Raw genomic sequence first — 15639 nt, forward strand, 5'->3', positions numbered from 1 at the left:
GGGGCGCAGCCAATGCGCGCGGCCGCCGCGCCAGGTGCCGCGGGATCGGGATCGGGATGCGGGATCGGGATGCGAGCGGGGCGAGCCGGCCGCTCCTCGCCTCCCCACTGCGGGCCAGGCAGTCCGCGGAGCGCGGCGAGGGCTGCGGGAGCCTGCCCGGGGAGGGGGGAAGCTTCGACACCGGGACGAGGAGGGCGTGGAGATCGGGGGGGATGCGGGGGCGAGGGGCTGCAGAGCGCACCCGGAGCCCCGGCTCGGGCTGGGCAGGGCGGAGCTGCCAGCCTGCCGCCGCCTCTCCTCGACGGGGTGTCCGCACCGTGGGGAGCGCAGGCCGGGGCGCTGCTCCGACGAAGCTCGCAGCCACCGGCGCCACGGTGTGTGGAAGGGCCGGAGAGGGAGGGCTCCTTGCCGCTGGTTGGAAGTCCAGAGTTTAATACGAGCAGCCCCCGATGAGGGCGGAGGCTGAGGAGGTAACCCACCGTCTCTACGCCCTGCCCAGGCGAGGCGGAGATGCTGGAGCAGGGGCCGTCCCGGCCCTTTCCGCGCCCCCCGGCGCGGGGACTCTTACTGCGGCGGGGGGCGCGGGGACCGGGCCGCTCCGCACCGCGGGATAGCCACCGGCCCGCCCGGCGAGCCAGCCTGGTCCCGGCTCCGCTGCTGCCCGGCTGCTTGCGCTCTTTCCTCCGCACCGTCCGCCGCGTCCCTCTGCCCCGACATGCCTCCCAACCTCACCGGCTATTACCGCTTCGTTTCCCAAGAGAACATGGACAATTACCTGCGGGCTTTAGGTAACGCTCCCCTCCCCATCACGCTCCCTCCTCCCCTTTAGTTCCCAAAAAGTTAGTATCTCCAAAAAGTTAACAGTCGGAAAGGGGAAAGAGGAAGGGAATTGGGAACCTTCTGGTCCTTCGTCTCCTACCATCACTTTTGCGCTGTGGTAGGAGAGGAAAAGAGGTACTATGGCTGATGGTCCTTGGCTAAGAGTGGAGGAGCTCTGCTGGAGGAGGGGCCCGGGTCGTCCACACATTCCCCCTCTTTCTCATCCTCTAGATATCAACGTGGTCCTGCGAAAGCTGGTCTGCCTACTGAAGCCGGACAAAGAGATTATCCACACGGGAGATCACATGGTCATCCGCACCATCACCTCCCTGCGGGACTATGTTATGGATTTCGACCTAGGAGTCCAGTTTGAGGAAGACCTGGGACCCGTGGATGGACGCAAGTGCCAGGTGAGAAAGCCAAGCAGTGCAGTTTCACAGGGGACTGGGGTGTGCTAAAGAGTTCAGGGACTTGCTCAGCTTTTTGACTCAATACCCAGGTAAGAACCAAGCCCAGAGCTAGCATGCCCCTGCAGGTCCAGGACTAAGTGGTTCTATGAGTAAGTCACTCAATGCCAAGAGAATGAGCAGCAAAGAGCCAGAAACCAGTTCTCTGGGATCTGGAGGATATTATCCTCTGGAGCAAAGCCCTGAAAAGATAGAATGTCAGGCCACTTGGCAGAACTCTGATGTTGCACTTGGAAGCCAGAGGGTCATTCACCTCCAACAAAGACCATCTGTCCCAAGGAGCCACTAAAGAGACACCAGATCAGGGACTGCATTTGACATTGTGTCGGAGAGGAACAGCCAGTGTCAGCTCTGGAAACATGCATCACCGCGATCCACTTGTCTCAGGACCATGTTTCCCCTCTCCTTCCCTTCAGACAACCGTGTCCTGGGAGGGCGATCAGCTGGTGTGCGAGCAGCTCGGAGAGAAGAGGAACCGCGGCTGGAGGCACTGGTTGGAGGGGGACCAGCTGCATCTGGTGAGGAGGGGTCCGGTGCAGCTTGCAAAATCCCAAGCACAGCGAGTGGGGGGGACACAGTGTGGGTGCTGTTGGCTCTGCGCCAGCCCTGCAGTTTCCTTCCCCCTTCTCTCAGACTTCATCCCCGGCTCTGCGGGGGGCAGCCACCGCTTCACACAAACATCCGCCTCCAGGGTTTAAAAGTTAAACTCGAAAGTTAAACAGCTCCACAAAGGCAATGTCCCTTCCCTGCCCTGCAGCCAGACCCGCAGGGGCTTTGGGAGGGCTCCAGCCAGCAGCGGGAGGGTTGGCAGAACTAGGGAGAGGCAGGAGGGGATCCAACCTAAACTCCTCTCTTGCCTCCCCTTTCCCAGCGCATGACTGCTGAAGACGAGGTCTGCGTCCAGGTTTTCCAGAAGGTGAAGTGAGCGCTCCCCGCAGAGATGCCCGGACGGGACCCGCGCTCCCCAGTGCGAGAAAGAAAAAGAAACAAGACCCGATCGAGCCGAGCCCCCCCGTAGCAGCGTGTTTTCTTGAGCCTCGCCCACCGGCCAGCAGCGGCCGGGGGTCACGGCTGGGCCGGGCCGGCGGGAGCGGGAGGCGGGCAGCGGGATGGGCCGGGGCGGGAGCGCTGGGCCGCCGGCTGCGCGGAGGCTCCTTTCAGAATAAGAGCGCTCGGGGAGGAGCGGGGCGGGGGCTGCCCCGGGGCCGGGCCGGCCCCGCAGCTCCCGCGCTCCTCCCGCCGCTCCCACCGCGGCCGGACCCCGCCATGCCCGCCGGAACTGGAGGGGTCGGTGCCCGGGTGGGCAGGGGTAGCTTAGGCTGCTTCTGCAGGCATCACCTGCCGTCTTCTCTGGTCCTCTGGGGATGCTGCATTCTTCCCGGGATCGTGGGATCATAGAATCATGGAATGGCTTGAGTTGTTAAAGATCATTTCGTTCCAGGCCTCCCCTGGAATTCAGAAGAAATTCTTCTTCAGAGAAAGCATTGTCAAGCATTGAAATGGACTACTCAAGGAGGTGGTGGAGTCACTCTGGTGAACACCCAGAGGTGTTCACAAAATGATTGGATGTGGCCCTTGCTGCCATGGTCTCTTTCAAAAGGTTGATGATCGGTCAAAGGTTGGATTTGATGATCTTGGAGGTCTTTTCCAACCCAAGTGATTCTGTGATTCTGTGACATTTCACTTAGATCACGTGGCTTAAAGCCTCATCCAACCTGACCTTGAGCACTTCCAGGGATGGGGCAGCCACAGCTTCTTGGGGTCCTCAAGCATGATGGGTAGGATCAGAACTTGTCCTTCAGAGTCTAGGATTCTCATGTGGTGGTGTGAAGGGGGAGGGCTGGCTGGAGTAATCAGCCCCATGTTCACTGCCTTCCTGAGAAGGTCTCATGGGTGAGGAAGGGTCAGGATCTCTTTATGGGGTAAGAAACCACAGTGACCACCTCTAGTCCCAGCATTCCTTCTGGCATTCTTGGTGGAGTCTCCTCACAACCATTGTAGCTCCACTGGCTCACAGCTATCTGCAGTCGGAGACCAAGGTGCAGAACCAGAGGAGGTGAGGTCCCCTGAACAGCCAGACCCATGCCACAAAGAGAGCTGTTCTTTAATTATGACACCTGATGGGATGGGCACAAGTCCACAGGCAGTTATTCCTGAAAAATGCTTGTGGTTGCCCCCAACAGAAGGTTGAAAGGCAGGGTACACAAAAATGTGCAACTACTGACACCACAAAGAGCCAACAGATTGGCAAATTTTTCAAATATAAGCCCTTTATTTTTTCTGCCAGCAATCATTTAAAAACAGTGTTTTCTGGAGAGCTTCTTTTCAGGAAACTGCAAAGATGAGTGCCATGAGAAAAGCATTACTTCAGAACATGTGATAGGCAAAGGCTCGGGGAGCTGCAGCTGTGCCTACAGTGTCAACCTCTGACTCTTTATTGTTGTATCTCAGGACATATGAGGCAGGAGCACCCTGTCAGTATCCACAATCCACAATTTGAGTGCCACAATCAAAGCCAGTGAGCAGTCAGAGCCAGGCCATCCAGCACATCTGCTCAGCCCTTCTATCACTCCTTCTACCATAGGGAACATCTACGTGACCTTTGTTGTATCATGAAGCTGCAGAAGGCAGACAGCAGCTGGAGCTGGTTCCACTGCTGCCCTCTTTGCACTCTTCCATGCCATAAGAACGCCCAGCATCGAGCCCACCTCACCATGTCCAGGCTGCTGTCTTCCAGACTGCATGATCAACAACTAATCCACTCATTCCAGGCCCTGCACCACAAGCTGGTGCAAACTCTCCTCTTCTGAGCCTACATTCTGGTTGGATGGCAGACACTATTGCTTTCAGGTGATTAGCCAGACTTTTCTGCCATCCGTGTAATTTTCCTGTAAGCCTGTGAGGTGATAGGCCAAGTAGATTGCTTCTGACTCGTTGCCAGCCATCATGTATCCATGACAGCCGCTCTTCTTCAGGAATCATCTGATTGGGCCAGAACCACAGATAAGAGTCATTACTCACTTGATGTGGTCCCCACACTAATGATAATCATAGGGGTTAGTACTGCAACATATTCTAGGCCTTCAGGTAGTAACTACCAGCATTAATAATCCAGTTTTCCTTTCATACTCATGAACGGTGTGATGCCTAAGGCAGATGGTGACTTTACCCCACAGCACTGCATTGCTGAGACATGAGGCTATGGGAAGTGAGGGTGCCATTGTAAAGCAGGGGAAAGTTGTGATATTGGGAGGACATAGGTGGGAGGAGGTGTAATATTGGTGAGTGGCTGGTGCTGCAGAACTGTGTACCCCTCAGGGTACACGTTTGGTTCTGCTCCTTGATTTAGAAGACACAGAAACAGGCTTCCAACGTGCTGTTGCTGCTGCTCACCATCTCATATCAGGGGAAAGACCCACTGATTGAGTCCTGAATCTTCTTTTGGTTTTGATCATCCTCTCCCTACCAGCCAGAGCTGCAGAAGCATCATGATTTGTCTGAAAGAGTGCTGAGCCAGTGGACAGCACAGGCCTGACTGTGTGAAGGCCAAGCCCAATGGCAGTGTCCCCAGAGGGCTCCAGCCAAGCCTTTGGGTACTTTGGGTAGTCAAACCAACAAGGTTGAAGGTAGAGTGCCCTGGGGAAGCATCTCAGTGTTTATAGGTGAGCCTGGATCTGCAGCCCTGCTGTGCTGTAGGGTAGGTGGTACAGCTGTAAGAGACCAAACAGAGGTAATTCTCTGTCCTCCTTGACTCAGGCTTGAGGATAAAGTATCCAGCTCCTTCTTCACTGTGGACAAGAGGATCTAGTCCACATGCCAGAAGATATTTTCATGGTTTCTGAGTCTGTAAAGCAGATTTCTTTCCAACGACCTCCTGCAAGACACTGTATTCAAAGCAGGGTTCTTGCTCCATAAGAGGATGTTGGCATCTTTGACCATGCTGAAGATCTACAGTTTTTTTTACTTTGCTCTGATATTGCCTGAATTTATTGTCCAGACCACTTGTAATGCAGCTGAGGCCAGCAGGCAGCAAAGAGGGGCTAGTTTTAGCATTCTGTGGTCCTACATATGTTCCGTGGTCCTGCAGGAATTCTGCCCCTAAGCAAAGATGGGCACATGTGTCCTTCCAAGGAAAAACCATGCTATTTCTTGGCCCCAGCCTAACAGGAGGAAGAGGATCGCCCGGAGCACCTGAAGGGGAAGGCCAGCAGCGGGAGCACTGGAGCTGCCCGGAGGGTGCCGCTGTGCTGTCCCAGCCAGGCGGTCTCTGGGATGTGTGTTAGGGGTGGGCTGCTCGGGCTGGCTGTGTCCCCAGCCAGCCACCCCTGCTTCACCTGCTGAAGTCGTCTCCTGTTTTCCCAGATGATGCTATCGGGACGGGAGAAGGCGTTGAAGACATGGGAGATGTGCTTTGAAAGTGTCACGGGGCACTCCCAGTAAGTGGCCCCTGGATAGCAGATTGCTTGTCAAGGAGACAGGGAAATTATCGACTTACTTACAAAGGATCCCCAGGGCTGTCTGTCTGTCCGTGCTTTCCCAGGGAACACTCTTCCCACTCTTCCCACTACTTTCCAGGTGTGGTTTCTGAGTAAGAAACCACTCCAGCATGGCACAGCACAGCAGTGAGCCTCCCCAAGTGTGTTCATCGTGCAGAGGACATCAGGAAGTACTAGGATAATGCCCCCTGTTTAATCTTAAATCTGATATGTGGGGCCATATGGTATTATAACTGTGGCATTAATTATGTGTTTATGTCATCTTTTTGGGATAATAATTCAAATATGTTTGATGAACGGGTTCTCTGGTACACTTCCATAAATATCCCAAGGCTGCTTTCTTCATTCTTTTTAACACTATTTTCATCTTCATTCAACATGTTTTTGTGGCTGTGAATTACTTCCTCTGATTTCAATGCAAGACACTTCCTAACCTCTCTGAAGCCACTCATAATTCCAAGGAAAAACACTAAAATGGTGTTTTATCTCTTCCACCAAAGCCTGAAAGCCAAGAAATTTTAAACTTCATAAAACTGGGACATAAATACATGTCTTGGGCACTATGTTGTTAAAAACCTGAAAGGGGTTTTCAAGTTGCTATATTTTCTCATTTCCCCATTAAATAGAGTGCCTTATCTATCTATCTTGGTTCTCCTAAAAATGCTTGCAGAAGAAACATCAAGAGGGGTCCTTGAAAAGGGATTTGTTCTCAGAATGCCTTTAATTCTGTAGACTTTCATTTTTCTTAATATCTTTTTAACTCAAGTGCCTGAAGCTTCTTGCTTTTCTTGAAGATGATCCCAGTTCCCACCCCCCAGGAATCTCAGAAGTGCTCTTCAGCAGATCAGAATTGAGAAAACTTATCTTTTTTGACAGCTTCATTTCAGCTTGATTTTTTAAAGTTTGAATTAACTTGTGAAGACTATAAATTTTCTGATCTTTCTAAACCAGAAAACACCCCGGGGGGACTGGGGGGACTTCCTAGGAGGACATTTTCGGTGGGAACAAACTCGGAAGAGCTTCTGGATTGCAGACCAAGCCCTCGGAGGGGTCTCAGGCAATCGTTTTCCTGCCTCCTGGGCCAGAAGAGGTCTCTCGGCTCTGCGTGGCCCGGCCGGGGCACCCCCGGCTCCGTGCTCGCCCGTGTCCCCCCCGGTCCCGGGGCTCTCGGCAGCAGAGGGCAGCAGAGCCGGCGCTGGGACCGACCTGGTCCGGTGCCAGACTGTTCGCAGTCTTGCTTTCTATTCCCCGCTCCTGCCACCCTTGCTCCCTCCTCCTCCTCCTCCCCCCGTCCCGCCCGCCCCGGCTCCCCGCCGGCCGCCGCTCCGAGCTCCGCCGGGCTGCACGGGCAGGGGCGAGCGCACGGAGATGTGAGTCGGGCTCTGGGGAGGGGGACGCGCCGGCACAGCCCTGGGGGAGGGTGGGGGTCGTGGGGCTCAGACCTTTCCAGGGAGGAGAATAGGACAACGGGACTAAGGTGCTTCGCTGGGCAGTGAGCTTGTTCCGGAGGAACTCAGAGGGCAAGGGGGGAGATGCGCAGAATGAGAGATAAAAAATGTGAGCGCCAACTTTTGGAGGCATGAGTGGCTAGAGGGCTGCCCAGGAGACACTGGCAGGATTGCTCCACAGCAAACGGAACTTGAGCTCTTCAGATCCTGGCCAAGGATCCTGAACTAGTGATCACCCAAAACAACTCACTGGCCCGGGGTCAAGGGGGACCAAACTTTTCCTGGTTCTATAAGAATCAGCCCTACAGCTTCTGGGGACATGCAGACCTTACTCAGGGAATTCACCCATGCTCCTCCACGCTGCTTCCTGGGTTAATGAATTTCTCTGTAGAGGCTAGTACAGTGGCTTGCTGGAGCCTTGTTAGTGCTGGTGTCTTCATTTCAGCTGCCCCTCTTGTTCCTGAGTGATCCAAGCAACTAGGCTTCCTGTGTTTGCATTCCTCTGGACAGTGCACAAATCAGTTGAGAAGTCTCCCCTGATTTTGAATGACCTAATTTTGTGCAATGTCATCGTTTATTTGTCATGTTCACAGGCACGTTCCTTGTCTCCCATGGGCCTTCCTCTTTTTTGGAGTGATCGGTTCCAGTCCGGTCCCAAGAGGTTCTCCCCTTTTTGGGGAGATCAGATCCCCCAATTATCCCAAGCCATATCCCAACAATAACATCAGCATCTGGGATATCCAGGTCCCAAAAGGCTACGTGGTGAAGCTGACCTTCAAATATTTTGACCTGGAGCCATCTGAGTCCTGCTTCTATGACTATGTTAAGGTATGTGCACAGACCCCTGGGCCAGGGGGTGCCTGGAGATGGCAGCCCAGGGGCCACCACGTGCAATGGCTCTTCATCCACCAGGCCTCCTCTGATGCTTCCCACAAGGAAAGGGAAGGAGTTAAAGATAGAAATGGGAGGAGCAAGCACTGACAGCTCATGGTTGGGTAATATCAGCGCATGGAGCAGGCTCAATCTTATGAGGCTGCTCTGATTTCACCTTAACTTTGACAGATCAAAGCAGACAAGAAGGATTTGGGCAGATATTGTGGCCAGCTTGGGTCAACCACAGGCAATCACCCAGGAAGAAAGGAGTTTGTATCTAAGGGGAGAAAGATGCACCTGAAATTTCACTCTGACTTCTCCAATGAAGACAACGGCACAGTGATTCCCTACAGGGGCTTCCTGGCATCCTACAGAGCTGTGGGTGAGTAGGAAATACCCTCAGCATGCAGAAGGAAAAGCCTGTGTGGCTCCAACCAATTTCCCTCCTTGCCAGGCAAATAGAGAAGCTTCAGACAAGGATATAGATCTCTAAGTAATATCAGTGTAGAGCAAGGAGGTTTAACACTTTCTTCCCCTTGCCCCTTTACTTCCTGTGTCTTCAGATCTGGATGAATGTGATCCTAACAATGCTGCCGAGAACTATGAAAGGCCTCAATGCCAGCACTTCTGTCACAACTATGTGGGTGGCTACTTCTGTTCTTGCCGTATTGGCTACCAGCTCCAGAGTGACCAGCACTCCTGCAAAGGTAAAGAGAAAGTTTCAAAGATCAGAGGAGCAGGAGGGTTGGGAGAAGTGACTTAGGAAGCAGATGGCAGGGCTGCAGAAGGCACAGCCCCACGATGTGACCTGTCCTTTCCTCCTCTTCACAGTGGAGTGCAGCAGTGAGTTGTTCACGGAGGCGTCTGGGTACCTGAGCAGCCCCGAGTACCCGCAGCCCTACCCCGAATTCCTCCAGTGTAACTACAGCATCCGTCTGCAGAAGGGCCTGTCCATCACCCTCAGGTTCTTGGAACCCTTTGAGATTGATGATCACCAGCAAGTCCACTGTCCTTATGACCAGCTCAAGGTACTGAGATTAGCAAATTCTCCTCCCAACCCTGCTGCCAGACCTGGACAGGAGTCATGGGGACACTACTATTAAGATGAGAAATATGGGATCAGCACAAGCAGAATGCTCCAGCATGAATGCCCCAGCACTGTCTCTCCCTCACTGCATTTAATTACCACTGTCCTAAGGTCAGAGGCTCTGGGTCATAGGCCCCTGTGAGTGAAGGAAAAAAACCCATCCTTCTTCCAGGTTAATTTACCTTTGATTTAATCTCAGGGACTGATAGCTCTGATTCCCAGATAAGGGAGAAGCAGAGCTTGTGCTGGGTCAATCTGTAGTTCTGTCAGTGAAGGCATCAGCAAAGATGGGTCTGACAACCAGCCCTATTCACCATCACAGGCACTCTGGTAAATTTGCTCTGGGTTGAAACAGGCATACTGAGGCAGAAAGGCATGTGTGTTTCTGTTTCTATCCCTGTGATACATGTTTTCCTCATCAGATCCAAGCCCGAGGGAGAGAGATTGGTGAATTCTGTGGCAGGGAACCACCTGGCATCATTGAAACCAACAGCAATGAGGTGGATATACTCTTCCTCACCGATGACTCAGGGTTCAGCCGTGGCTGGAAGATCCACTACACCTCAGAGAGTAAGAGATTTCTCCCCCAGAGGCTACTACAGCCTACTGACTAATCCCAGCCTAATCTGTCCCACTGTCTCACAGAAATACGGTGCCCACAGCCTGTCCCACGGGATCAGTTCACCATCATCAGAGACCTGCAGCCTGTGTACCAATTTCAGGACTATGTTGTTGTCAGCTGCAAGACTGGGTATAACCTGATGGAGGTGAGATCCCTTCTCCACTCCCTTCAGCCATATTCTGTTTTGTCTTCAGTTTGTGCCTTTCACCTTTGGTTGAACTTCCTCTGGAGATTTCACTCATGGCAACCTCTTGTAATTTTTGTTTCTTCTTTGCTTCTCTCAGCTTTCTTCCAGTGGTTTCTCTTTTCCCAGCTCTCTTCCTTATGCAATTACTCTTTCATGAAGCCCTGGTAGAAGACTAAAGACAAAGATCTCAGGAAAAGTTAGACAAGGTAGACAACACCTCTTTGGAAGGATATGAAACCAGAAGATGAAAGCAGAAGGTGCTACCTGCCTCCCTTGCCATCCTATTGCCAGGGCTGGGTAGCACCTCTGACTCATTGTGGGTTTATAGGTGCTGGCTGCCGGTATCTTGGCCTGCTATGAAGAATGTGTAGCCTGTGGCAAATATAGGATAGAGGGAAAAGAGGAGACAGCAACTGGAACAGGCTGCAGTGGGGCAAATATTGGACAGGAGTGAAAAGATGGGCACACAGAATAATATTTAAATGTGGGGAAGGAATTAGGGGTCTGTGCAACCAACAGATGTTTTTCTCTCCCATGTAGGGTGACAAAAAGCTGGTGTCCTTCACGGCTGTCTGCGAGGCTGATGGCACATGGCATCAACCCATGCCCCGCTGTGAAGGTGAGTGATCTGAGAACGGGAATGACATTCCCTGCTGTGGCTTTCCTCCTCCAGGAATGTGGGAAATTCAGCCTCTCTGACTCACTTAGTCCATAGCCTCATGGATGTGCTGTCTGAAAGGACCTAAGAAGGTCCACCATTGATTCACATTTTTCTGCTTGCAAAAATTCAAATGTTTTTCCTCCCTTACAAAAATGCCTAAGTATCACTTCGAAATTACTATGATATTGCAATATCTAAAAGCAAAAGATCCTAATCTGGGATTTCTTTAGGGAGAACCTCTCTTTGACCACTGTCCTAACTGGTCCTTCACATCCTGGCCCCAATGCCCATACTTGCAGTCAGTCTGCCTTGATTCATGTTTTCTTTTTTTCCCTCTGTTGTAGTTGTGAACTGTGGCAGCCCCAAAAACCTGACCAATGGTGCATTCAGCTACCTTAAGGAGCCTGCAAACAATGAGTACCAGTCGGTGATCTCATACCGGTGCCATGAGCCCTATTATCACATCGTCACCGGGACGGGCGGCGGTGAGTCCTAATCCCACATGGACACCACGGAGACCTGTGCCTGGAAAGCCCTCTCACGTTTCTAATTAGAACTGGCTCTTCTCTCCAGCCTTAGGGCTCATGCTTGCCTCCTGTGAAGACTCTCCAGTCTTTTCTTGACCCTGCAGCATCTCTGGAGTCTTCTTCTTGTCTCAGCCTATTCCCACCCTGCTTCATTCACAGAGCCCATCATATCCCTCTTCCATGCTCCCCTTAACTTTTGCCAAAGGTCATAGTCTCTCAGCTAGAGTTGTGATCCTTTTTTCTTTTTTTTTTTTTTCCCTAGTGAATTTCCTTCTTTTCTGGTGGATTTCATTCTTTCACTGAAATTTGAGGCATGGTGTCTGGGAATGACCAAAATTCACAAAACTCACTGCATCAGTCTGAGTTGCTACAGAGGCAAATAAATAAACATACACTCCACTCCCGTGCAGTGCTGTTTAGCTCTTTGGAATATCTGAAATCTTCGTTCAGCTGCAGAGATATCTAAGACTTAAATAACATACTTGCAGAAAAATCTATTTTAATGCAGCACCTCATAAAAATTAAGTCATCATTCCAAACCATTCACATGCCTTCTTTTTACACCTGAGACATTGCTTGATGACGCAGGACCTTTAATTCCAAGAACAGCATAAGGAGTTCATTATTTCCTTGCCTTGGCTGCTCATTTAGCCTCCACAATGAAAAAAAAAAGATTAATCTGAATCAGTTCCTGGATACAGTTACCAGCATAGATACATAGTTGTGCTGCGTGCTGGAAAGAGGTGACATGCTACTAAAGAGTTCTTTAAGTTGGTACTAATGTTCAATTTGATTATTATTGCATCTGAGTTTAACTCCTTCATATAGATTCAGAGATCAGTCTCATCAGAAGAAAAATCAGGAGCAAGCAAATATCAGCTGCAGCCAAATTCTGGTGGGGAGTCATCCTAATTTAATCAATTTTGAAAGAGAACAGCAAACACTTTCTTAGAAGCAGTTACTTCAGCGTTAAGATAAATTGTACAAAAATTATTTTTAGTCACCACCACAAACTTTCTAAGAAAAGCAAGAGTGTTGGAGGTAGTGGAGTTTGTGTTGAGAGGTGACATGTGAAGTTTAGCTGACCTGCAACTTAGGCTCAGAAATAGGTACTTATCATGTACAGTACCTGACTCCCATTTCTGGGACAAACCACCTTGTCCTACTCTCTGCGAACTACCGACACCAGAAGTTTGAATCTAAAATCCATGCTTTTACTACTTCTCTCTCTTCTTTGGGCTAAATAAGGTCAAACAGTGCTCTGTACACCTGTGAACTCAGTGAAGATAAGACTTCACGCAGATGGCCCTTCAACCTTTTCTTCTACAGTGCCTGAGTTTTACTGCTCCCCTGGAACTGAGGTGCCACTCCAAGATGTACAGACAGAAACATCTCACACTCTACCACAGGCAGCTTTTCCCAGGAAAGAGTGCTTTGGGATGGAAGGACTGAGGAACCTCTTGAAAATATTCTATTCTATTCTATTCTATTCTATTCTATTCTATTCTATTCTATTCTATTCTATTCTATTCCATTCCATTCCGTTTTCTCACCCCATGCCTGCAGGCCTGGGTCTCACTCCCATCCCTCTCATCCTACAGAAAGATTCACCTGTTCTCCTGAGGGAACCTGGCTGGATCAAGATGGCCAGAAGAGAATTCCATCCTGCTTGCCAGGTCAGTAAAAACTCTGACTTCGTCTGGTATTTTCTGACTCACGCTTACAATTGGTACTAAACTGGGACAGCATGCAGGGAGGGGGCTGAGGATAGCGGTATCTGGGAGGGAAAAGGTAAAACTGTCCAGAAAGCCAAATTAAGTGAAATCAAACAGTGATGGCAAGGAAAGAGAGAGAAAAGCCAGGACAACAGAGGGTAGGTGTCATGATCTTGTGTTTCTCCGCAGTGTGTGGGAAGCCAGTCCATCCCGTTGTTGAAGTCCAGCGGATCTTGGGTGGCAAAGCAGCAAGGAGAGGCAATTTTCCTTGGCAGGCTCTGACTAGCATCAATGGACGAGGGGGTGGTGCCCTCCTGGGCGATCGCTGGATCCTGACTGCTGCCCACACAATCTTCCCCAAAGGAGGAGTACAGAACAATGTGAGCCTGGAGCAGCTGGCAGAGGAGGCTGACATTTTCCTCGGCCACACCAATGTAGATGAGCTCCACAAGATGGGTAACCACCCTGTGCGTAGGATCTTTATCCACCCGGATTTCAACCCTAAAGATGAGCACAACTTCAACGGGGACATAGCCCTGCTGGAGCTGAAAAACCCAGTAACTCTGGGCCCTACACTGCTGCCTATTTGTCTCCCAGATGCCACCAACACCTCGTTCTATGCGCATGGGCACATGGGCTATGTGAGCGGCTTTGGTGTGGACAAAAACCGCATCTCAAGCAGTTTGAAGTACGTGAGCCTACCAGCAGTGGCTCAAGAGAAGTGTCAGAGTTGGCTAGACAGTAATAAGAAAGGTATGCCAATGGTTTTCTCTGAGAACATGTTCTGTGCGGGCTTCCTGGAAGGCAAGAAGGATACCTGCCAGGGGGATAGTGGGAGCGTCTTCACGGTGTTGGACAGGGAAAGTGGTCGCTGGGTGGCTACCGGCATAGTTTCATGGGGAATCGGCTGTGGCACGGGCTACGGCTTCTACACCAAGATCCTCAACTATCTGGACTGGATCAATGGGATAGTAAAGGAGGACAGGCCCTAGATGTTGCTGTCCTACTACCTGAAGCACCACTAGCATATCAATTTCCAGACACAGCAAATCATAGCCAAAGCTTTTCATGATGTCCCAAAGGCTTTTCGAACACACAAAACATGTAACCTTCATCATGAGCCCTTCTGAAAGCTGCCATACTGTTTGGTTGTAGCATTGGCAGCCTGGGAGATGCCTTTGTGGATGTTCTGGCTCATACAAATCATATAACCGGAAGAAGCCTTAATTGTCTCAGGAAATCTCATGACAGCAAATATGTTATGGTTTGAAATGCTGATGATATCATGAGACTACTGCAGTCTACTTTTGTACTCTCTTTTGTGGGAAGGTTGCAGGGGAGAAGACTTCCTAGAAGGATGGTTTCTGCCAGTGTGCATAAGCCCATTGGCATCAGTGAGAGTCTATGAATATTAAAATACTTGCTGGATAAACCAGGTGTTTCATGTTTTTTGTCTATTTTTTTAACAACTGAATACTTTTCAGCACTGAAAGCAACTTTTGTGTAAGATTGACCTGGACTTTTGGACTTTGTATAGGGATTGCCTTACCTACCACTAAAGTGTTTCCAGTTCTGCAATGGCATATGGCAGCTGCTTATCTGTCCCAAAACTATCACTAGATTACATGGCCTGAAATCCCAGGTGGCTTCAAGGGAGGCAAAAATAACTTGCCTGTGTGATGCCACATTCCAAAAACAGGGAAGGCAACAACCAATCTCATGGATAAGGGAGCTCAGGAAACTTTATTGATCAGAAGTTGAGGATGGATTTTTTTTCCTTATACCATATGAAATAAAGCTTTAGCTTCAGGACAGCAGCTCTAAAATGATGCTCACTCAGAGAAAAGCCAACCTCTCTTGTGTTGTGGGTATTCTCTGAAGCTGTCTTCTTAACTACTTTTTCTACTGCAAAATGCCCTACTGTGTTCTTATGAGTCACTGAGAGAAACAAGATATAAGATACTTGGTTACTAGTCCAACAATCCAATAATGTTTTGCTTGTTACACAAAACTGAAGGTACTTCATGTCTTGGTTTCAAAAGACAGGTGTCTGCTAAGGAAGGCAGGAGCCTCCCCTAAAATGGAAAATGTAAACCCCATCCCTCCGAGTTGCTATAAAATTTTAAATTTAGGAGCTCTCAGGCAAAAAATATAGGAGCAGAATAACAGTTCTTTACTAGGGAAGAAAATAAAAAGATAAAATAAACAATGCAGTAAACTAAAACAACACTAACAGAGTCAGAGCACAACCTGACACGCTGTGGGTCAGGGTGTTGGTAGCAGTCCAATTGGAATTGTGGCTGCAGTCCTCCTGCAGTGTCAGGTGTGGTTCTGTTGGAGCAGGGATCCTGTAGAAAGGGTGTAGTCTTCCTCTGAAGATCCAGTGGAAGAGGCAGCTGTTCTTCTCAGAAATCCAGTGGAGAAGCCATGCAGATGTTCCAGAATCTCCAGATTATATCTGGGTAGGAATGCTGGGCTCCTCCCTCCGTGCAGAGCATCTCACAATGGGATGCTATAGTTCTTATCAGTCATGCAGTGACATTCAGTAGCCTGTTATCAGCAGATGTCTCCCCTGAGAGAGGATTGGGTGTGGAAGAGATAAGGAAAACTGCCCATTTAAGAGAAGACAACTGCCAAACAGATGGCAAATAGAATACAATTTGCTTGGCAGTCCAGGACACTTCAGCTGAGTGCAGGATTCCATGTGAAATCTCCCAAGAGCTGAACACATCCTCCT

The 15639-nt window shown here is 50.3% G+C and overlaps 2 protein-coding genes across 5 annotated transcripts; both read left to right on the top strand.

The window, feature by feature from the left end:
- RBP5 (retinol binding protein 5) lies at positions 1-6425 on the top strand. 2 transcript variants are annotated; one of them, XM_054627999.2, is made up of 5 exons: positions 1-34; positions 500-788; positions 1051-1229; positions 1703-1804; positions 2158-6425. In XM_054627999.2, the coding sequence occupies exons 2-5, from the start codon at positions 716-718 to the stop codon at positions 2209-2211; spliced, it is 408 nt and encodes a 135-aa protein (XP_054483974.1). In that variant the 5' UTR covers positions 1-34; positions 500-715; the 3' UTR covers positions 2212-6425. The 2 variants fall into 2 exon arrangements, with proteins under 2 accessions (XP_054483974.1, XP_077030310.1); XM_077174195.1 differs by lacking the exon at positions 500-788 and having other exon boundaries at positions 14-34.
- On the top strand, positions 5649-14339 carry C1R (complement C1r). 3 transcript variants are annotated; one of them, XM_077174194.1, is made up of 11 exons: positions 5649-5722; positions 7824-8058; positions 8293-8485; positions 8667-8810; positions 8935-9131; positions 9613-9760; positions 9836-9957; positions 10540-10618; positions 11005-11145; positions 12789-12863; positions 13092-14339. In XM_077174194.1, the coding sequence occupies exons 1-11, from the start codon at positions 5649-5651 to the stop codon at positions 13892-13894; spliced, it is 2211 nt and encodes a 736-aa protein (XP_077030309.1). In that variant the 3' UTR covers positions 13895-14339. The 3 variants fall into 3 exon arrangements, with proteins under 3 accessions (XP_077030309.1, XP_077030307.1, XP_054510370.2); XM_077174192.1 differs by lacking the exon at positions 5649-5722 and adding an exon at positions 6572-7152; XM_054654395.2 differs by lacking the exon at positions 5649-5722 and having other exon boundaries at positions 7195-8058.
- Positions 14340-15639: the final 1300 nt, after the last annotated feature.

The sequence above is a fragment of the Agelaius phoeniceus genome, chromosome 2 (assembly GCF_051311805.1).
Source record: "Agelaius phoeniceus isolate bAgePho1 chromosome 2, bAgePho1.hap1, whole genome shotgun sequence".
Taxonomy (NCBI): Eukaryota; Metazoa; Chordata; class Aves; order Passeriformes; family Icteridae; genus Agelaius; species Agelaius phoeniceus.

Bases quoted from the DNA above. Each gene is read 5' to 3' on its own strand.
- RBP5 (XM_054627999.2), top strand. From the start codon at position 716: ATGCCTCCCAACCTCACCGGCTATTACCGCTTCGTTTCCCAAGAGAAC. The intron at 789-1,050 runs GTAACGCTCCCC...CTCATCCTCTAG, and splicing joins CAATTACCTGCGGGCTTTAG to ATATCAACGTGGTCCTGCGA. The intron at 1,230-1,702 runs GTGAGAAAGCCA...CCTTCCCTTCAG, and splicing joins TGGATGGACGCAAGTGCCAG to ACAACCGTGTCCTGGGAGGG.
- C1R (XM_077174194.1), top strand. From the start codon at position 5,649: ATGATGCTATCGGGACGGGAGAAGGCGTTGAAGACATGGGAGATGTGC. The intron at 8,059-8,292 runs GTATGTGCACAG...TAACTTTGACAG, and splicing joins GCTTCTATGACTATGTTAAG to ATCAAAGCAGACAAGAAGGA. The intron at 12,864-13,091 runs GTCAGTAAAAAC...GTTTCTCCGCAG, and splicing joins AATTCCATCCTGCTTGCCAG to TGTGTGGGAAGCCAGTCCAT.